The sequence below is a fragment of the Haemaphysalis longicornis genome, unplaced genomic scaffold (assembly GCF_048455015.1).
Source record: "Haemaphysalis longicornis isolate Haplotype H1 unplaced genomic scaffold, Haemaphysalis longicornis Haplotype H1 scaffold_13, whole genome shotgun sequence".
Classification (NCBI taxonomy): domain Eukaryota; kingdom Metazoa; phylum Arthropoda; class Arachnida; order Ixodida; family Ixodidae; genus Haemaphysalis; species Haemaphysalis longicornis.
Window position 1 is genome coordinate 14,735,324 of NW_027526233.1, and position 15,506 is coordinate 14,750,829.

A 15,506-nucleotide genomic window follows, 5' to 3' on the forward strand; every position below is an offset into this window, starting at 1 on the left:
TGGTTGTAGCCTTTCATGTCCTTTTGAACATGGGGCTTCTGGAATGCCTTGCCTTGAAATTGGAGTGCCTTTTACAGCCTTTTTCTTTCCAGAAAACATCATTTTCAGCTCCTCCGTGAAGAGTACATACCCCACTTTGCAGACCAAACGAAGGGGGAGATGGGTTTCAATGGGCTTTCAATGCAAAGTAGGTTAGCTGGTTGGCTGTATCGCACTGAACAGCCTCCTTTTGCAGTGTTGTCACCATGGCAACAAGTTGAGCATTTTTTTTACTTAAATTTGAACATTTTTGGCTTTTTTTTATGTTTTATCATCTTGCCTGGCACAGCAACTTAGTACTCATACGTGCAGAGGTGTTCATTGCCAAAAGTTTGCATACCACAAGGATGAAAATGAGCTACTTTGAAGCTTGGTAGAGTATTCTGCATAACTCCCAACTTCAATGCAAGAACATATTTTTTTAATACTTTTGACATTCAAGGCATCCAATATTTCTAGCAGCAAAGCCAGTATGCCCTAAGCAATGGTATCAATAATTTCCCTAAAAAATCACTGTTAAATGCTGCGACAGTAACGTACATTTTTAATGCAGAGAACATATTTTTATTCCTATATTACTAACCCAAACCTGTTTGCATGAAAATTACAAGTGCACGGGAAACGTTGCGCAATACGGGCGATATGGCTCGCGCGCATCGCAGCGCACGCTTACCGCGACATATCGAACTTTAATTATACCTGATATGGCTGGTCAGGTCGCTTTTAAGATTAAATCTAACGTCGCAGGCATTAATTACAACTACTGGCGTTCAATCGTAACCGGTTGCCCAGTCATGTGCTGCTCCAATGCGCGTCGGCTATGCCGTGCGCGCCAGCGCGTTTGACGCGTCGACCGTTTCTTTTTCAAGGCTAGCGAGTCCACAGTCAAAACACAGCAATAACTAAGCGTGTAAACATCGCAAACCCGACTAAAAGTTCACTTCACGAACCGCTATCGCAAGCGCGCACACCGCGTCACCCTCCGGGGTCTGGCGACGGTAGAGTCACGCGCACCACGAAGCGTTCGATGACCTCCTCCTTTCGAGCCACACAACTTCCCGTAATCTGGCTCGCGATCTCAGGCATTCCCATCGCGATAACGTGCGTGTTGAATACCACAGATTGAACAGAAACTCGGCCGAGCGAAGCGGCGAAAATGAACTCAATGCGCTCGCTACGCAGCTCAGGCGGCCGCCATCTTGCGTTGCGCCCGTGACATCCAATCAGGAGGGTCGTTGTTCTGAGCCCCGACCGGAGGACCAACAGCGCTTCAGCATCTATTTCTAGCTTCGTTTGTGCGTCGTTTCTTTTCTGCCGTTTGTGCGTTTGTGAATGAACGAAGATAAAAGAGACGAGCGGAACCGGAAAGACGATCGCTCGGCCGATCTAACCATATCAAAATGGCCGCGCCCGGTGGCACCGTTGCGGAGATAGAGCGCTCCGAAAATTGCCGTTTTTTCGGCCTTTTGCGCTGATAGTTTGTCACCGCGCCTGACAAAAGTATTTTTTTATGCCACTTTGCGACGCTTTTCAGCGTAAAAACTTTGCAGACGCATAGAATAGGAAACATAGAAGCCGAATATGCGGGTTTCAAAAAAACGATGTTTTGGTCATTTTTCCGAAGTTGAAAGCCGCGTCCCCCCTTAAGTGCACGAAAGTCATGGCTGCACTTTCCAAGGCGCACGACAGGCACAGCTGTAACACACGCACAGGCACTTGGAACTGACGAGACAACATCCGTCCTGCATATCTGGCTGTGGACATCGAGGCATCCACACAACCAATGTGCTTTCTCGGCAGAGACTGCTTTACTTCGCAGACATCCACCTTCGAGCATGAGAATTCGAACCTCAGAGCAGGCGGACAGAGATCCAACACTACGGTAGCCTCTCTTGAGAATTCATGGCTTCTCCAGTAGACATGCTAGGTTGGTAAAATTCTCTTCCACTCTGTGAAGCACGAGGTCTATGTTTGGCCCTTAATTTTCACTAAATCACAACAAAATTGCTGTAAGAACAGAAGCAGCTCAAATTGACCAATACCTGATCTGTACAGCTACAACACCATGACCGCAGTGCGAACCTAACACAAGGCTTATCCGGCAGTCTTGTCCTCGGAAGTAAACACAAAGAAAATGAGAAGCCATGGCAAGCTTGTTGAGCACATCAGGCTCAAGGATAAAATCATAGTGCAAGCCTGAATTACCAAGTGGTAGCCACTGCCACAACTACAAGCCTCTCCATGCTTTCACCCTGCTGGTAGAGCTCAGCAAACTCTTCAGGAAAATAAATTGGCCGAAAATCTAACCTCGAAGAAAAGTGGTGGACACTTAAAGTTGTGCAACTGTCCTGCGAGCTTCACAGGCCTCTTCAGGTAACTGGCATAGTGCTGCTAGTTAACTTGTTCCACCAATCAATGCTTAAAGGGACAGACAACCGATTTTGGTTGAGCATATAAGGGCAACCCTTAAAGCACCTCCACGAGAAACGGTTTTGCTGATAACGCCTCATAACTTTTTAAATCGAAATTTTGGATCTACGAGCCGTATGTGTACTACCCAAAAATCATGCTGGCAATCATGACATACAGTAGCGTGGCAACGTACTTTTGTCTGTATGTGAGATAAAAACCGATATTTAAAAACTTGCCCCCAGCTAAAAAAAAGTGTGAATTGAAGGCTTTCTCATTCCTTTATGTGTTTTTTTAATTCACTGGTCTATTTTGCACGAAGGCACCATCTGTTGGGATGGGTGATAGGTAGTATCTGGTTTCACGTTGTGGAGGTGGGCAGTTCAATCCTTCCCAAATGTGTCCCGATTTTTTTTTTTTTTTTAGCTGCCGTTGGTGTAACTGGAAACTGAAATCAAATATTTCAGGAGAAGAAACACCCCTGACACAGGCAACATCGTCAAAGCCCCTTCACTGGGTCTGTTTACAGACCACTGCCGTTGATTCAGGGCATGGAGGCTCAGTTAGCCACGTTGAGAGCAACCCAGCGGCGGCCGGCGGCGTGTCTTAAAAATTTTCAAAATAATGTTAAAAAATACATAACAAATTTAAACATAAACTAACACTACCTGTGTTTAAAGGTTTTCAATAAGTGAATAAATGTTCCAAATGTGACAGTAGCTGCTAGGTTTGCAGGTCACATGACAGGGACACATATTGTAGTGTCAAGTTTCGACACTACGAACCGTCACCCAAAACATTTCGGAAAGTTTGGCGCCAAATTAAAATTGTTTCCGCCAATTTGTTTGTAAATTGCTTGTGGTTACCGGGCTATATAAAACGCTGGCTTTCATTTGGGATAGAGAACATAAACTCGACAAAGATTGGTTGTCTTAGTTAAAATAAAATTAAAATTTCGGTTGAGTAAAACGCTGCCCTGTCTTGATGCAACAATGGTGACAATTTGTTCACAAACTTCGAAAAATACAGAGCGAAACTGAGGAAAACACAAAGTACTGGCCATGTGCGGCCTCTTCGATGAGGTGCTGTCCCTACGAAGCCACAGGACCTTCTTTTGTGTTTAAGAGCGCTGTAGGACTGCTGCCTCCTTTGGGCATAGCAGAGGAAGGGAGATGAGAGGTAGGTCGTGCGCATTGCCGCCCCCGCTTCTCTCAATGGCCGCCGCCGTAATTTGTTTTTCTAGGAAGGGAACGCGTTTTGGACGCCTCGCAATGACGCACCCTTGGTGTGCCTTGGGGCCCACCGTGTCACGCTCACAGTGTCTAGACCAGGACGACATCCTTTGTAAGCGCTTCCCCCTGCTTCCCTTTGTGGCCGCCGGCCTTGTTCTAGAGAGCCCGATGCGTCCAATTAGGGCAATAAAATGCCGTTTTGCAGCTGTGTAGCTTTAGGGCCACCGTGTTATGCTGATGTTATTTGATAAGTAGTTTTTAATTGCATTGCATTAGTTCATATGCTCGCTTTGTATTTAATTCATTGTCTGAGCCTGTAAATTGCTACTATTACCTTTGTATAATTTCTGGAAACATTATTATTTTCTATATGTAAACCGCATTTATAGTGTAACTTGACTAATCTCCCCGTGTACAATTGTTTTGTAAACTTAACCACTCCCTTCTGTAACGCCCTCTGGGCATTGAAGGTATTGAAATAAATAAATAGAGTGTGTAACCCCAGGTGGCGTAATTGTTTTCCGCGGAACTTTTTTTTTTTTGCTAACGCCACCGAACCAAGCTCAAGCCTAAAGAGCCCCCCCCCAGCCCCCTCCAGTGTCACTCACCTGGCGCTTGAGGGCCACCAGCTCAGAGTCCATGGCGCGCAGGATGGCGTCCCCCTGGCCTGGAGGCCCCGTGGCCATGGCCACCAGGTCCTGGTACTGCAGACACATGCCCCTCGGGGGGCGTCGCTTGCCCCCGCCGCCCACCCCGCCACCGCCCCCGCCACGCGCGGGCGCCTGCCGGCCACCCTCGTGGTGGTGGTGCTTGCGGACTCCACCGGGCACCAGGCCACCCTTGCAGCCGCCCGAACGCCTGCGGGCAAAGTGGACGGGGAAGAAGAAGGCACGGCACGTCACTTGGGAGGAAAAGAGACTCCTCAGGAAGCCAGCCCGCCTACGTGACTTGAGAACCTGGCAATGGTAATTAACCGCTTCTTTGCTGCTCGTCGGCCTTCACTTACGTTTCACACTACTATACACTAGAGGGAAATGCCAGTGCCTAGCCAAGGCACACCTTAATGTACCGCAGAGAAGCAGCTATCAGTACTCGCCATGGCTTCCCAACAAGCTCAAAGGTTGCCCGCAACTTTAAAAAAACAATAGTTTTGTAAATGATTGTTTAAAGTTGGCCAATTATAAGAAAAGTCCTGCTACCAAAGGTTTATTTGCAAGGGATTTTTTCAGACCCTTCACGCAAGACAACCAAGAAAAAGAAATGTTTCCTTAGCTCACAGTCTGGACAGCCAGGTTCAATTCTCGTAGAACTCTGGTTTTCTTGGCCAAAATTATTCTAGATACATACTTGGGGAGCTATCTTCCTACTCGTTGCACTAGCTGACATTTCTTGTACAAGACAACAGCAACAGCAGTATTAGTTATCAAAGAAGAGCAATTCATGTTTTTGCCTCAAAAACAACACCAAAGCACTTGTTCAGGAGACACCACAAGGAGAGCTCTTGAGTTGCAGGGTGCGATGTATCAGTGGAAAGCAGACAGAGGAAAGACGCACGTGTTATCTCACGTAGTACACCAACTACCCAGCATCACTCTTACCAATTCCTTTAGGAAGGTGAAAATTTAGGGTGTATCACTCTCAAAAGAATAAGGTGATGGTGCGGCTCTAGCACGATAATAAAGTTCAGTCACCACACTCGAACACCCCCACCAGAGACCTGTTTTACCCTACACAAACCAGCTGAACCCCGAGATCCGAACAGCAGAGCTCGTTTACTCATCTTTACATTCATGGCTGCCAGCAGTGAACTCTCCCCAGCAGGCAGCGGACTGCGTCCAAACAATGCCACGCCTCCCGAATGAAGCACCAGGGCATGCCTGTGATTCGCCCTCACCGTTTGCGCCCTTCGAAATAACTCCCACAACCCAACGCAGCCAGCGTGTCAGCCCTCCCGCATAGAGTTTCATACTTGTATACACTGGAGGGAAATTTGGCCCCAGTGTCTTAAACGAGTGCGTTGCTGCGTACCGCAGAGAAGTGTTCCATTTTTACTTGGCACGGCTCTCGAACGAGCTCGAATGTTGCTCGTAGCTGCCAAAAATTACAACACCGTCATAAAGAGACTTGTTTCACCAATGTAAAAGCGAAGCTCACGGACAATTACTTGCCAGGGGTCATCCAAAGGCTTCGTATGCGAGAAGAGAAACATTAACCTTGCTCTTGCTTTTGTTGTAAGAAGTGCAAGGAAGACACGTTGCGAGCCAAGCCAAGCAAGCACGGTACGCTATTGGCTGTTGCTACCCATGGCAGCATGACGCCTGACCACCAAACTTCCGTCTAGAACAGTATCTTAGTATGCCATTCTATGCCCTCCCTACCGAACCTGCCATTAGCAAAACGTGCAACTTGTGGCATGCTTCCACCTGTTTTACCCAACAGGATGCCTTCGTTCTCCTGTCCCATTTCCGCAACGCATTCCGCCTCAATCAGCTCTCCAACTGAGCAGGCAGGCTGTCAGGGTGGGCTCAAGAAATACAAAAGAAGAGAGGGGGAAACTCACTTCCAGTGCTGGAAGCAGCTTGCACAGAGGCTTCCCTTGCTGGACGAGAAGGCCTGGTTCATGGGGGCCCCACAGTTGGAGCACGGACCCCCGCTGCCGCCACCAGCACCACCCTCTTCCTTCTGCACGCACGAACAGCAGGGGCGAGAGGAAGGGGCCCTGAGGCACTCCGCCCCTCTAGCAAGCTACCACCACAATGGGCAGGCAGTCACCCGACTACAAAAATGACAGAGACCTTGAAAAGTCTAGCACAGTGCAACGTTAAGGCTGCAACAACTGTCGAGACTGATTTTAGGGGTCAAAGTCGTACATTTCAAAAGTTCAAACCCCGTTTTCAAAGGGGCAATGAAGACAAAATACAACTTCGTTCGATTTGGAGGGGAAAAAAAAAAAAAAAAGAAACCCCAGCCTGTGATAAACTCACTCGCCCCATTCTAGCCACAAAAGACGTCTCTGTAACCGAAGGGGGTGCAAAAAATATTGAGAGACTTTCAGATTTCGTGCTCTAGTAGCATAAAAAAGGCAGGGCTGAGGTAACATATGGGCATTCATTACAAATGAAGTTACCAGCGTGCTACGGGGCTTCAAAATTTACTCAGAGTACCGGGCTTTTTGTCTCTCCCTATTTGGTGTTATATGCAGGAACAACCTGGCCTCGGTCTCTCACAGACTGACTCAGACTACCGTATTTTCTGGTGTATGAGTCGCGGTTTTTTTCTGAAATTTTCATTGGTGTGTCTTATCCACCGGTGTGTGACTTGTGTATGGAATAAATCCGGTTCATGGCAGCCACGCGTCGTCCGCGCTCGAAAAGGTGCCTGTGTGCTGCCTGATGTGAGCATTCATTAAGAGACACAGCTCTATGTTCTGTATGAATTAATAAATTATTCGTTAGCAAGTCAGAGGAAGAAGGCTTCGATGGTTTTGCCTAAACGCCATCTGTAAGTACATACCATCTGTGTGCATTAACAAACCATTTTTGGGCAGTTAATTCTGTCTAGACTTTGGATGGTAGATGCCTGTGCCTAGCGCTGTTTACCGGGGTATGCGCTAAGCCGCAACAATGTACTTTCGGCGCACTTTCTAACAAACTGATTCTCTATGAGTTTATCTGATTAACAAGTGCGTTTTGTACACCGACGCAACTTATATACGTTTTTTTTTTTTTTCAGAAAAACTGCCACTTTAAGGGGGGTGCGACTTATACAAAAGTGCGACTTATACACTGGAAAATACGGTAACCACAGTATGCCCCTGAGTATAGAGTACTGCTGTGATTTTCCATGGCTATGCCATTAGTCTGCCTTTTGTGGCTTTCCTACCGCCTCAAAGCCAAATCTGCATTGCCTGGAAGTCCCAACTGTCGAATCTAGATATATATCAGCCAAAACAAAGTGCTTGTAGCACGAAAAAAAAAAAAAAAACACGTTCACCATGCAAAAGCAAAGTCACCGTGCCGGAAGGGCCAAAAATGGTCAATGCACAGCCCCGCGCAAAGCTGTAACACTTCACAATACTAACAATTACAGTGACAATAACGACATTAATCTCAAAAATCTGGTCACCGCTAAGGCCATTGATGGCACCATGCACAATAAATAGCTACTTCTGGCCTACAAGGACGCACAGCTGCAATGGACTCGCTCATTTTAAGAGCTCACGTTGGCCGCTTGCAGAAATCTGCTAAACTGAAGGCTGCGTCAATGAGCACTGGGCTTGCTCCAGCTAGAAAGGCTATCGTAAGCTACAAAGGCTTGCTGTACAAACCACCCACTCACCTGCTCACAGAGACCAGCATGGAAAACACGACAGTAGCTCTCCAGCTCATCAAACAAGGTGGCTACAATGCAAGCAGCAGTACAGACTCACGTTCTCAGCGTTGTCCACTTCCATGTCGCTGTCATTTTCCGAGCCGGCATCCGAACCTCCGTCACTGGTGGAAAAAAAAAAAACGGCTCGTCAGCCGACCGCATTCCAACCTTGGCAAACGCACCAATGGCAGCAAACCAGTTAAGCCGCATCTTAAGGCCCATGATGTGGCCTCTTGCGCATTGTTCTCCACAAGATGTCTACCCCGCAAAGTTGAACAGTGCAACTGAAACAACTGTGAGGGAGGGAGAGGTGTAAAATGTTTTCAGAAAAGCAAATCAGTCACACTTACAGTTAAACCTGGATGTAACGAAATTGAAAAAAGTTCGCAAATTTTCGTTACATCCAGGTTTTCGTTACATGCAGTTTTCAAGTAAACACCAGGGAAATCATCACGAACACCAAAAAAAAACATGCGGCAGATGCCGATTTAGCGCAACTTACCTCAAATGTTTATTTAACACAAAAAAACTGCGTTATTTTCAGCAACGAGCAGCAACGTCCTTCTTCTTCTCACCCGCGGAAACCGCATTTACAATCGCAAGTTTGTCTTCAAGAGACAAAACCTTGCGCTTCCTCGGCACGGAGCTCATTTTCACAGCGAGCGCTCACAACGATACCCACGACGTCGCCGTGCTGAGAATGCGCTACGCCTAACAACAGAACACCTACCGGACCAGCCTAACCAGAGTGCGCTCGCCCGTTCGGCACGGCAGCGCCACCAGACGTCACAAAACATCGATGCTCGCATGGATGGCACGCACTTGCTTGCTGCAATCGTATGCGTTCTACCCGCCATCTTGCCCCATATTTTTTCCCCTATTATATAGAACTTGCGCGTTGTATTTACAAATTTTTAGTAGTGTTACGGCTCAAAATCATAAATGATCAGTGCCGCGAATTCGTTACATTCAGGTCGATTACCGCAACACCTTCGTTACGTGGAGGTCACAAATACATGGACTTCTATGGAGATGGAGTTGGGGATTGGAAAAAATTTGTTAAATCCAGGAATTCGTTACATGGAGGTTCGTTACATCCAGGTTTAACTGTACTGCCATTTTTTTATCTCCTTTAATCAAGTGGGCACATGGGTCTCGTTGATAAAAAACTAAATTTTTACAGTTATGATCATAAAAATTGGAAGACACATAAAGTTCTTGATTCTGATTGTAGGTATAAATTTTTTTGTGTGCAAAACAACTATATTCAAATTTACTCGGATTTCTATGATTCATTTTGTGACAGCTTTTGTAAAAACACGGCTGGAGGGATGCAGCTGAACAAGGAGCCAGTGAACTGTGCACTAATCAAGGAGTGCAGTAAGACTAACGTCATCATTCTACCTGGTCTGTGGCAGAAGTTACGACTGTTTGAAGTTTGGGCCTGGAAGGCAAAAGTGGTTTTACTGGTTGCTGCCTTCCCAGCCCAAACTTCAAACAGTCGCAACTTCTGCCACAGACCAGGTAGAATGATGACGTTAGTCTTACTGCACTCCTTGATTAGTGCACAGTTCACTGGCTCCTTGTTCAGCTGCATCCCTCCAGCAGTGTTTTTACAAAGGCTGTCAAAAAAATTAAATGAGAAAATTGGATAAATTTGAATGCATTAATTTGAATGCACTCATCTTACACAAAAACAAAGTCGTACCTACAACCAGAATGAAAAACTACACGTCCTGCAATTTTTATCGTCGTAACTGTAAAAATAAAGTTTTTGATCAACGAGACCCATGTGGCCCCTTAATGGAGGGCTCAAAACCCCTGCACCAAGGCATGTCGAATTGCGCACAAAAAGAACCCTTTACCGACCACCCAGCTAGCACGAATGAACCCATCAGCGTTTGAGAGGGAATGCATAAATTTAGCAAACAATGGCAGTGGAAACCTGGGCGTTTTAATCTTAATTCCCAAGAAAGCATCCACTAACAAACTGACATCAATTTGTCAGGCCACGTGGAACTCATAAGGCAACAAGGCAAAGCCGTGATAGCCTCTCAAACTTTCCCACCAATAGTGGTCTGGCAAAGAAAAAAAAGAACGAAGGCCTTATCTAGTGTTTGACCGCTAGTATTTCCCGAATTCAAGCGTTCCCTTCTAGTTTTGCCCATATCAGTCCAGAGACCGTCGCTCAAAAATTTCACCTTTGCACCGTGCAATATTTTCCACGCACAAATACTTTTACCCGGTTGCAAAATTCACTCGGGAAACACGGACAGATGTAGACTACGAAAATTCCAAAATTGTTCCCACACTTCGCACGCTCTTAATATTTTTTTTAAATTCTGACATTGCACTGATTTTTGTACCGAAGCCATAAATGAAGCAGCCTTCCCGCCACGTGCGCGTACCACACAGCCTCATTCACTCAGAAAACTGGCCATTCTTTGAGGCCACTTTCAAGCAAACTACGTGTTAAAACACTGCAAATAATGAACTGGTCTCCAAAAGCAGTTCTCAAAACATCAATTAATGTCCTCCAATGTCACTGCTTACTAGCTTCGGCTAGAAGCGCGCAAATGACAAATAATACTGGTATCACAAAGTTGCCGCTTCTAAGTCCACCTCGCCAAGTAAGCCTTGTAAACTGTGCATTCGCTCGTGCCCTCTAAAAGAGGTCACTGCAACCTTGAAAGCTTTGTAATGGCGGCTTGAAAGGTGTCAACCAACGAAAACTTTCAAGCTAAACTGGCCTCGCCAAGGGTTGCCTAGTCGCCTAAAACGTCAGCTCATCTGGATGCATTTGAGGCAGCCAGAAAAAAACTAACCGGGCCTAAAAGATGTCAACCTAAATGTTTCGGTAGCTGGAGCTCTCCTTATGCACTCGCAGTCCTGTTGGTATGAAAGGCCGGTTACGCCTCGTGTTATTATTATTATTTTTTTGACAAGCTAGTGGTCCCTACATTCTGCAGCTCTAAAAGTGTCACCATCCCCCAAAACACTTACTCTGCCAGCCCAATAAAGCTCGATATTATATAAAAAAAAAAACAGCCAAAGATTTAACGAAGATATCCAGAACCCCCTCAGACGGCGTACTTCTGTATATCTGCATAGTACGTTTATCTGCACTGTCGTGTGAAATTTACATAGGTGTGTCTCTTTGGCTTAAAAACAAACTGCTTTGCAAGACAACACGGGCACTTACAGACCCAGCAAAAACCAGTTAACCCACACTAACACGTGGGGTTTGATGGTAAAAAAAAAAAAATTGAAGAGCCCCCAAGCAGCCTTTGAAGACAGAGCAGAGTGGCTATACCCCTGTTCCTCACAGCATTTAAGCTATGCTGCCCATCTTGCTTTCATTACACTGTGTATCAGTCCACCATTGGAGGAACAGTTACGTTAAAGCTAACCAAGGCTGATGTATACAGATAACCTTTGCCTCGGTTAACAGGTGAGGCAGCCAAGCCCCTCAAATGTTACCAGGCCACCTCAAGCGACAAATGGGTAGACTGCGACACACACACGCACACGACACCACAGCCCAAGGCACGTCCTACCTAGGGGAACAGAGACCATGCAGACGCCCGCCTAAACCCACAGCCTGCGGGGTAGATAGACACTGGTCTTCGAGCAGCTCGCACGAAATACAATTTTCCCGAACATTTCTCCGTGTTTTTGGGCTTAATTTTTTACTAAATTTCCTTAATTTTTACCCCCAAAATTTTTACTACCTTTCCGGACATCATCAAAGCTATTACTTTCCTCACCACAAGGTCACGCCTTGTGGCGCCTTGTGACCACGCCTTTCTCTAGGGTCAATTACGGTCGTATACTTGTCAGAGTGTTAGAATGCAATTGGAATTTCTATTCAAAATTAAAAAATAGTCTCGAGTTTCTTCCATTCCATGTATAGTTTTTTTTTTTTTTTTTCACAGATTAAAATCTTTTCAAATGAATAGGTTACAATTACACTTGCTTGAAAGTTGTACTGACTTGTATTTCTAAACTACGGGCATAATTTAAGCCTGCAAACCTATAAACCTGCGCAGACTAATGAAATTAAGGGTTTGATGGCGTGAAGTGATTTTAGCAATGACGGAGTAACTGTAGCTAATTAGACACGTTTAACACCCCTACTCTGTATAGACGTGAACTGTCTGTTAATGCTTTACACAACAGAGAAATACCACTGGCTGTGCAAATTCCCACAAATTTCCTCCACTGCATCTGTTTCAACATTTCACAGAAAACAAAGAATGCCGTTATGGCGGGGATGATAATGCACTGGCCTGAACCACGAGATCAAATTGTAATCCTTCAAGTGAAATCAGTCCATCTCTTAGTCGCCACTACAAGCGCTTTTCTGACACTTGACAAGCGGTACCATTGTGGCAGGCCCCTTAGGCTTTGAAACGCTCTGCCACTTCGAAAACAAGTGCACATGTATTAAGGGGGGCACACTGGTCTTAAAACAACTTTCTTTTATTTTCAAGTAAACTTTGTGAAACCTGTCAGCCTTGCTGCTGTTTTTCCACTGGTCAATTAGTTTCCATGGTAATTAGAGATAATTAGCCATTTCTAGTCAAACAATAGTCGTAAAACTGTAATCTTTGTATTTTCCAATACTATGAACCCTTGTGAATGCAATGAGAGGAGCAGTTTTTTTTTATGCATTGCTTGAAACTAATTTTACAGCTCATTAAACTTCGGTATTTGAAATGGGTACTCAAAATGGTTCCTTGCCACTGGTGCCACCAAAGCTTAATGAGCTGTACAATTAGTTTCAAGCAATGCATAAAAAAAACCGCTCCTCTGATTGCATTCACAAGGGTTCATAGTATTGGAAAATACAAAGATTACAGTTTTACGACTATTGTTTGACTAGAAATGGCTAATTATCTCTAATTACCATGGAAACTAATTGACCAGCTGAAAAACTAATGGCATATTCAAAATCAGTGGAAAAACAGCAGCAAGGCTGACAGGTTTCACAAAGTTTACTTTAAAATTAAAAGAAGTTGTTTTAAGACCAGTGTTCCCCCTTAAGAGAAAACAAAAAGACGCAACTAAAGCAGCATTAACCGAGTTAGCGTCAGCAGTCGAAGCACATCCACCACCTTCCCCGAGAAGCAGCAGCCACCCAAACTGCCCGGTTCCAAGCCACCTAACTGCGCCCCAACACCACCGCAACGCCCAGGGTATGAGCCGCCGGGAGTTTATGAGGGGCCCCGTCGATCACACAGCACCAGCTCCTTGCAGTTGGCGTTGACGCTATCACATGTGACTGCTACAAGGTTGTCAAAATTTTTCACTGCTGCTGCTGCTGCGTCGGGCCTGTCATTAGCTCTCGTGTGCTTATTAACCGTGCTCGCCACAGCCAACGGGAAATAGGCCAGAAAGAAATGGGAGGGACGAAGTACACTATGGCCCACTCTAAGTCCTATTACCGTATTTCTTCGAATATGAGGTGTTTCTTTCTTTTTTTTTCTCCAAAATTTGTAGTCTCAAAGTCATACTCCACCTTATATTCGAAGCTCAGAAATATACTTGTTCTTTTTCTTTTTCGACTCTTTAAACTGCACTCTCGCCTCATAGTCACGACTGCGTTATAATCGAATAAATACAGCAACTAAATCTGTCACTAACTCTAACCACTAACTTCAAAGGCCCTGCTTGATATCTTGCTGCCATTTCCGAAACGCCTAATGAAAATCCTGCCAAAATGATTGCACACAGTTAAAATTGAGCTGTCTTCTTTTTTCTTTCTTTTCCTGAGAAAAAAAAAAACTCGCTCTGAACCCTTGCACCGCTGTCAGGTCTCTACCCCGTCTGGAAGCATGCATGCAAGCGTCTTTTCTTTTTCTTCCAAGAAGCCTGCTAAGCTGTGCTCCTAAGCCCAAGTAGACTCCCCTCCCTTTAGTCCCCTTCAAACAGAGCGGGGCGATTCCAAGCTCTCCCAGCATCACACTTCCTCCACACACGCACGATCAACCTGCTGGGTAATGACATGCGTGTGCGCCTAGCGCCAACTCTACTGAAGCTCGCAAACAACTTGCTCATATTTCGACTATGGTCACAGATTTTGCAGCACTCGCTGCAACTCTGGTCGCCTTGCAGCTGGCAAAAGCACCGTGCCAGTGAATTCTGCGTTTTCCTAGCTTAATGGTCGCCCACAGTCAGCTTCCCAGCTGCATATGCCGCCAAAGCTTGCCTCGCTTCTTTTTTGCAGCCCCTGCTTCGACCCCAACCTCACCTACAGTGCGTCCCAGAATAGGTACTGGGACCTCCTTGAAAGGGCTTTCCAATCCCCCAGCTTGGCACGCGCAAACAAGAGGCCCCAATGCCTACTGCCACGTTCCTTCGTCCACCCGACCCACAGAATGCCATAAAAAATCATCCACTGTGCCGAATGCTGCTCGAGAAACAAACCACACCTTCTAATGCGAACTATAGGGGATGCTCAGAACTTCCCAAGAATGTGGACGCAGAAAATGACTAGTTAGGCCTTTTGGCTGTTCAATTTTGCAGCTGTGCCCATCCACTCGCCATCATCACCAGGATCCACACCTGGTGGTACCTCCACCTCCCAATGTGGCCGTCTCCATTTTCCCCCGTGCGCTGGCATTTTCCCGCAAAACGGAGATCACAGCTTCCGTTCTAAAATTAGCAACTTGCAAAAACAGTCGACCACAGACGCTGCCCGCTCCCTTTGAAAGCGCCAACAGCAAGGAGGGCGGGGTTGACAGGCTTCGCCACCACAAAGAGAGGGGGGGGGCGAGAGAGGGGCAGGAGAGAGGGAGAGGGGAGAGACAGGTGCGTGCAGAAGAAGAAGCCAAGGGGTGGTCCACAAACTCGTGCAGGGAACGGGCCCGTGCGGCGTAGTAGTTGGCGGCAGCGGCGGCAGGGTGGGGGTGGGAGGGAGCGTGGCGGAGTCCTCCTCCCAGCTGTTGCGGCCCCCCTCCCCACCTGGCATCCTCTCGCGATCCGGCCAGCCTCCGCGCCTGCCGGTCCATCAGGCTCGTCCGCGTCCGCGTCTTCTTCCACGAGTAGTAGTACTTGACCAGGCTCGGAATCGTCTTGTCCGGCAGCTGCGACGACAAGCGCCAGGAAAGGCAAGTCGAGCGGAAACCTCGAGCAAGTCGGTTACCAACCGAGGACTTATACCCCGGCTACACTAGGGTCCGAATGTCCTTCGAACCAAATGTCACTCGACTCAAATGGGGTACTTCAAATGCCATTCAGAATCCGCTACACTACACTACACTACATTACAATTTTCGTGCTACACTGCACTACAATTTCACTACACTTCAATTTTGATGGCATTTGAAAGCTCGCCGTGCTGCAGTGGCGCTGTTGTCGCCCCGTTCTGGTTTCGTACAAAAATCAACAATCAAATTTAGGAGCAGTCTAAGGCAGTAAAATGATATCAAATTAGAAGAGACACGGGTTTTG

General features: G+C 46.4%; 1 protein-coding gene across 4 annotated transcripts in view; it reads right to left on the reverse strand.

Moving 5' to 3' along the window:
- The window catches only part of LOC144164252 (REST corepressor 3-like), a 73,038-nt gene that overhangs the window by 37,034 nt on the left and 20,498 nt on the right, over positions 1 to 15,506 (reverse strand). For 2 of the 4 annotated variants that reach the window (XM_077694768.1, XM_077694765.1), the window contains exons 6-9: positions 14,904 to 15,139; positions 8,110 to 8,173; positions 6,241 to 6,362; positions 4,289 to 4,538 (exon numbers count right to left, since the gene is read on the reverse strand). In XM_077694768.1, coding sequence (XP_077550894.1) covers positions 4,289 to 4,538; positions 6,241 to 6,362; positions 8,110 to 8,173; positions 14,904 to 15,139 — 672 coding nt within the window. The remainder of the gene's footprint in view (positions 1 to 4,288; positions 4,539 to 6,240; positions 6,363 to 8,109; positions 8,174 to 14,903; positions 15,140 to 15,506) is intronic. The other 2 variants (XM_077694769.1, XM_077694767.1) reach the window with 1 other exon arrangement.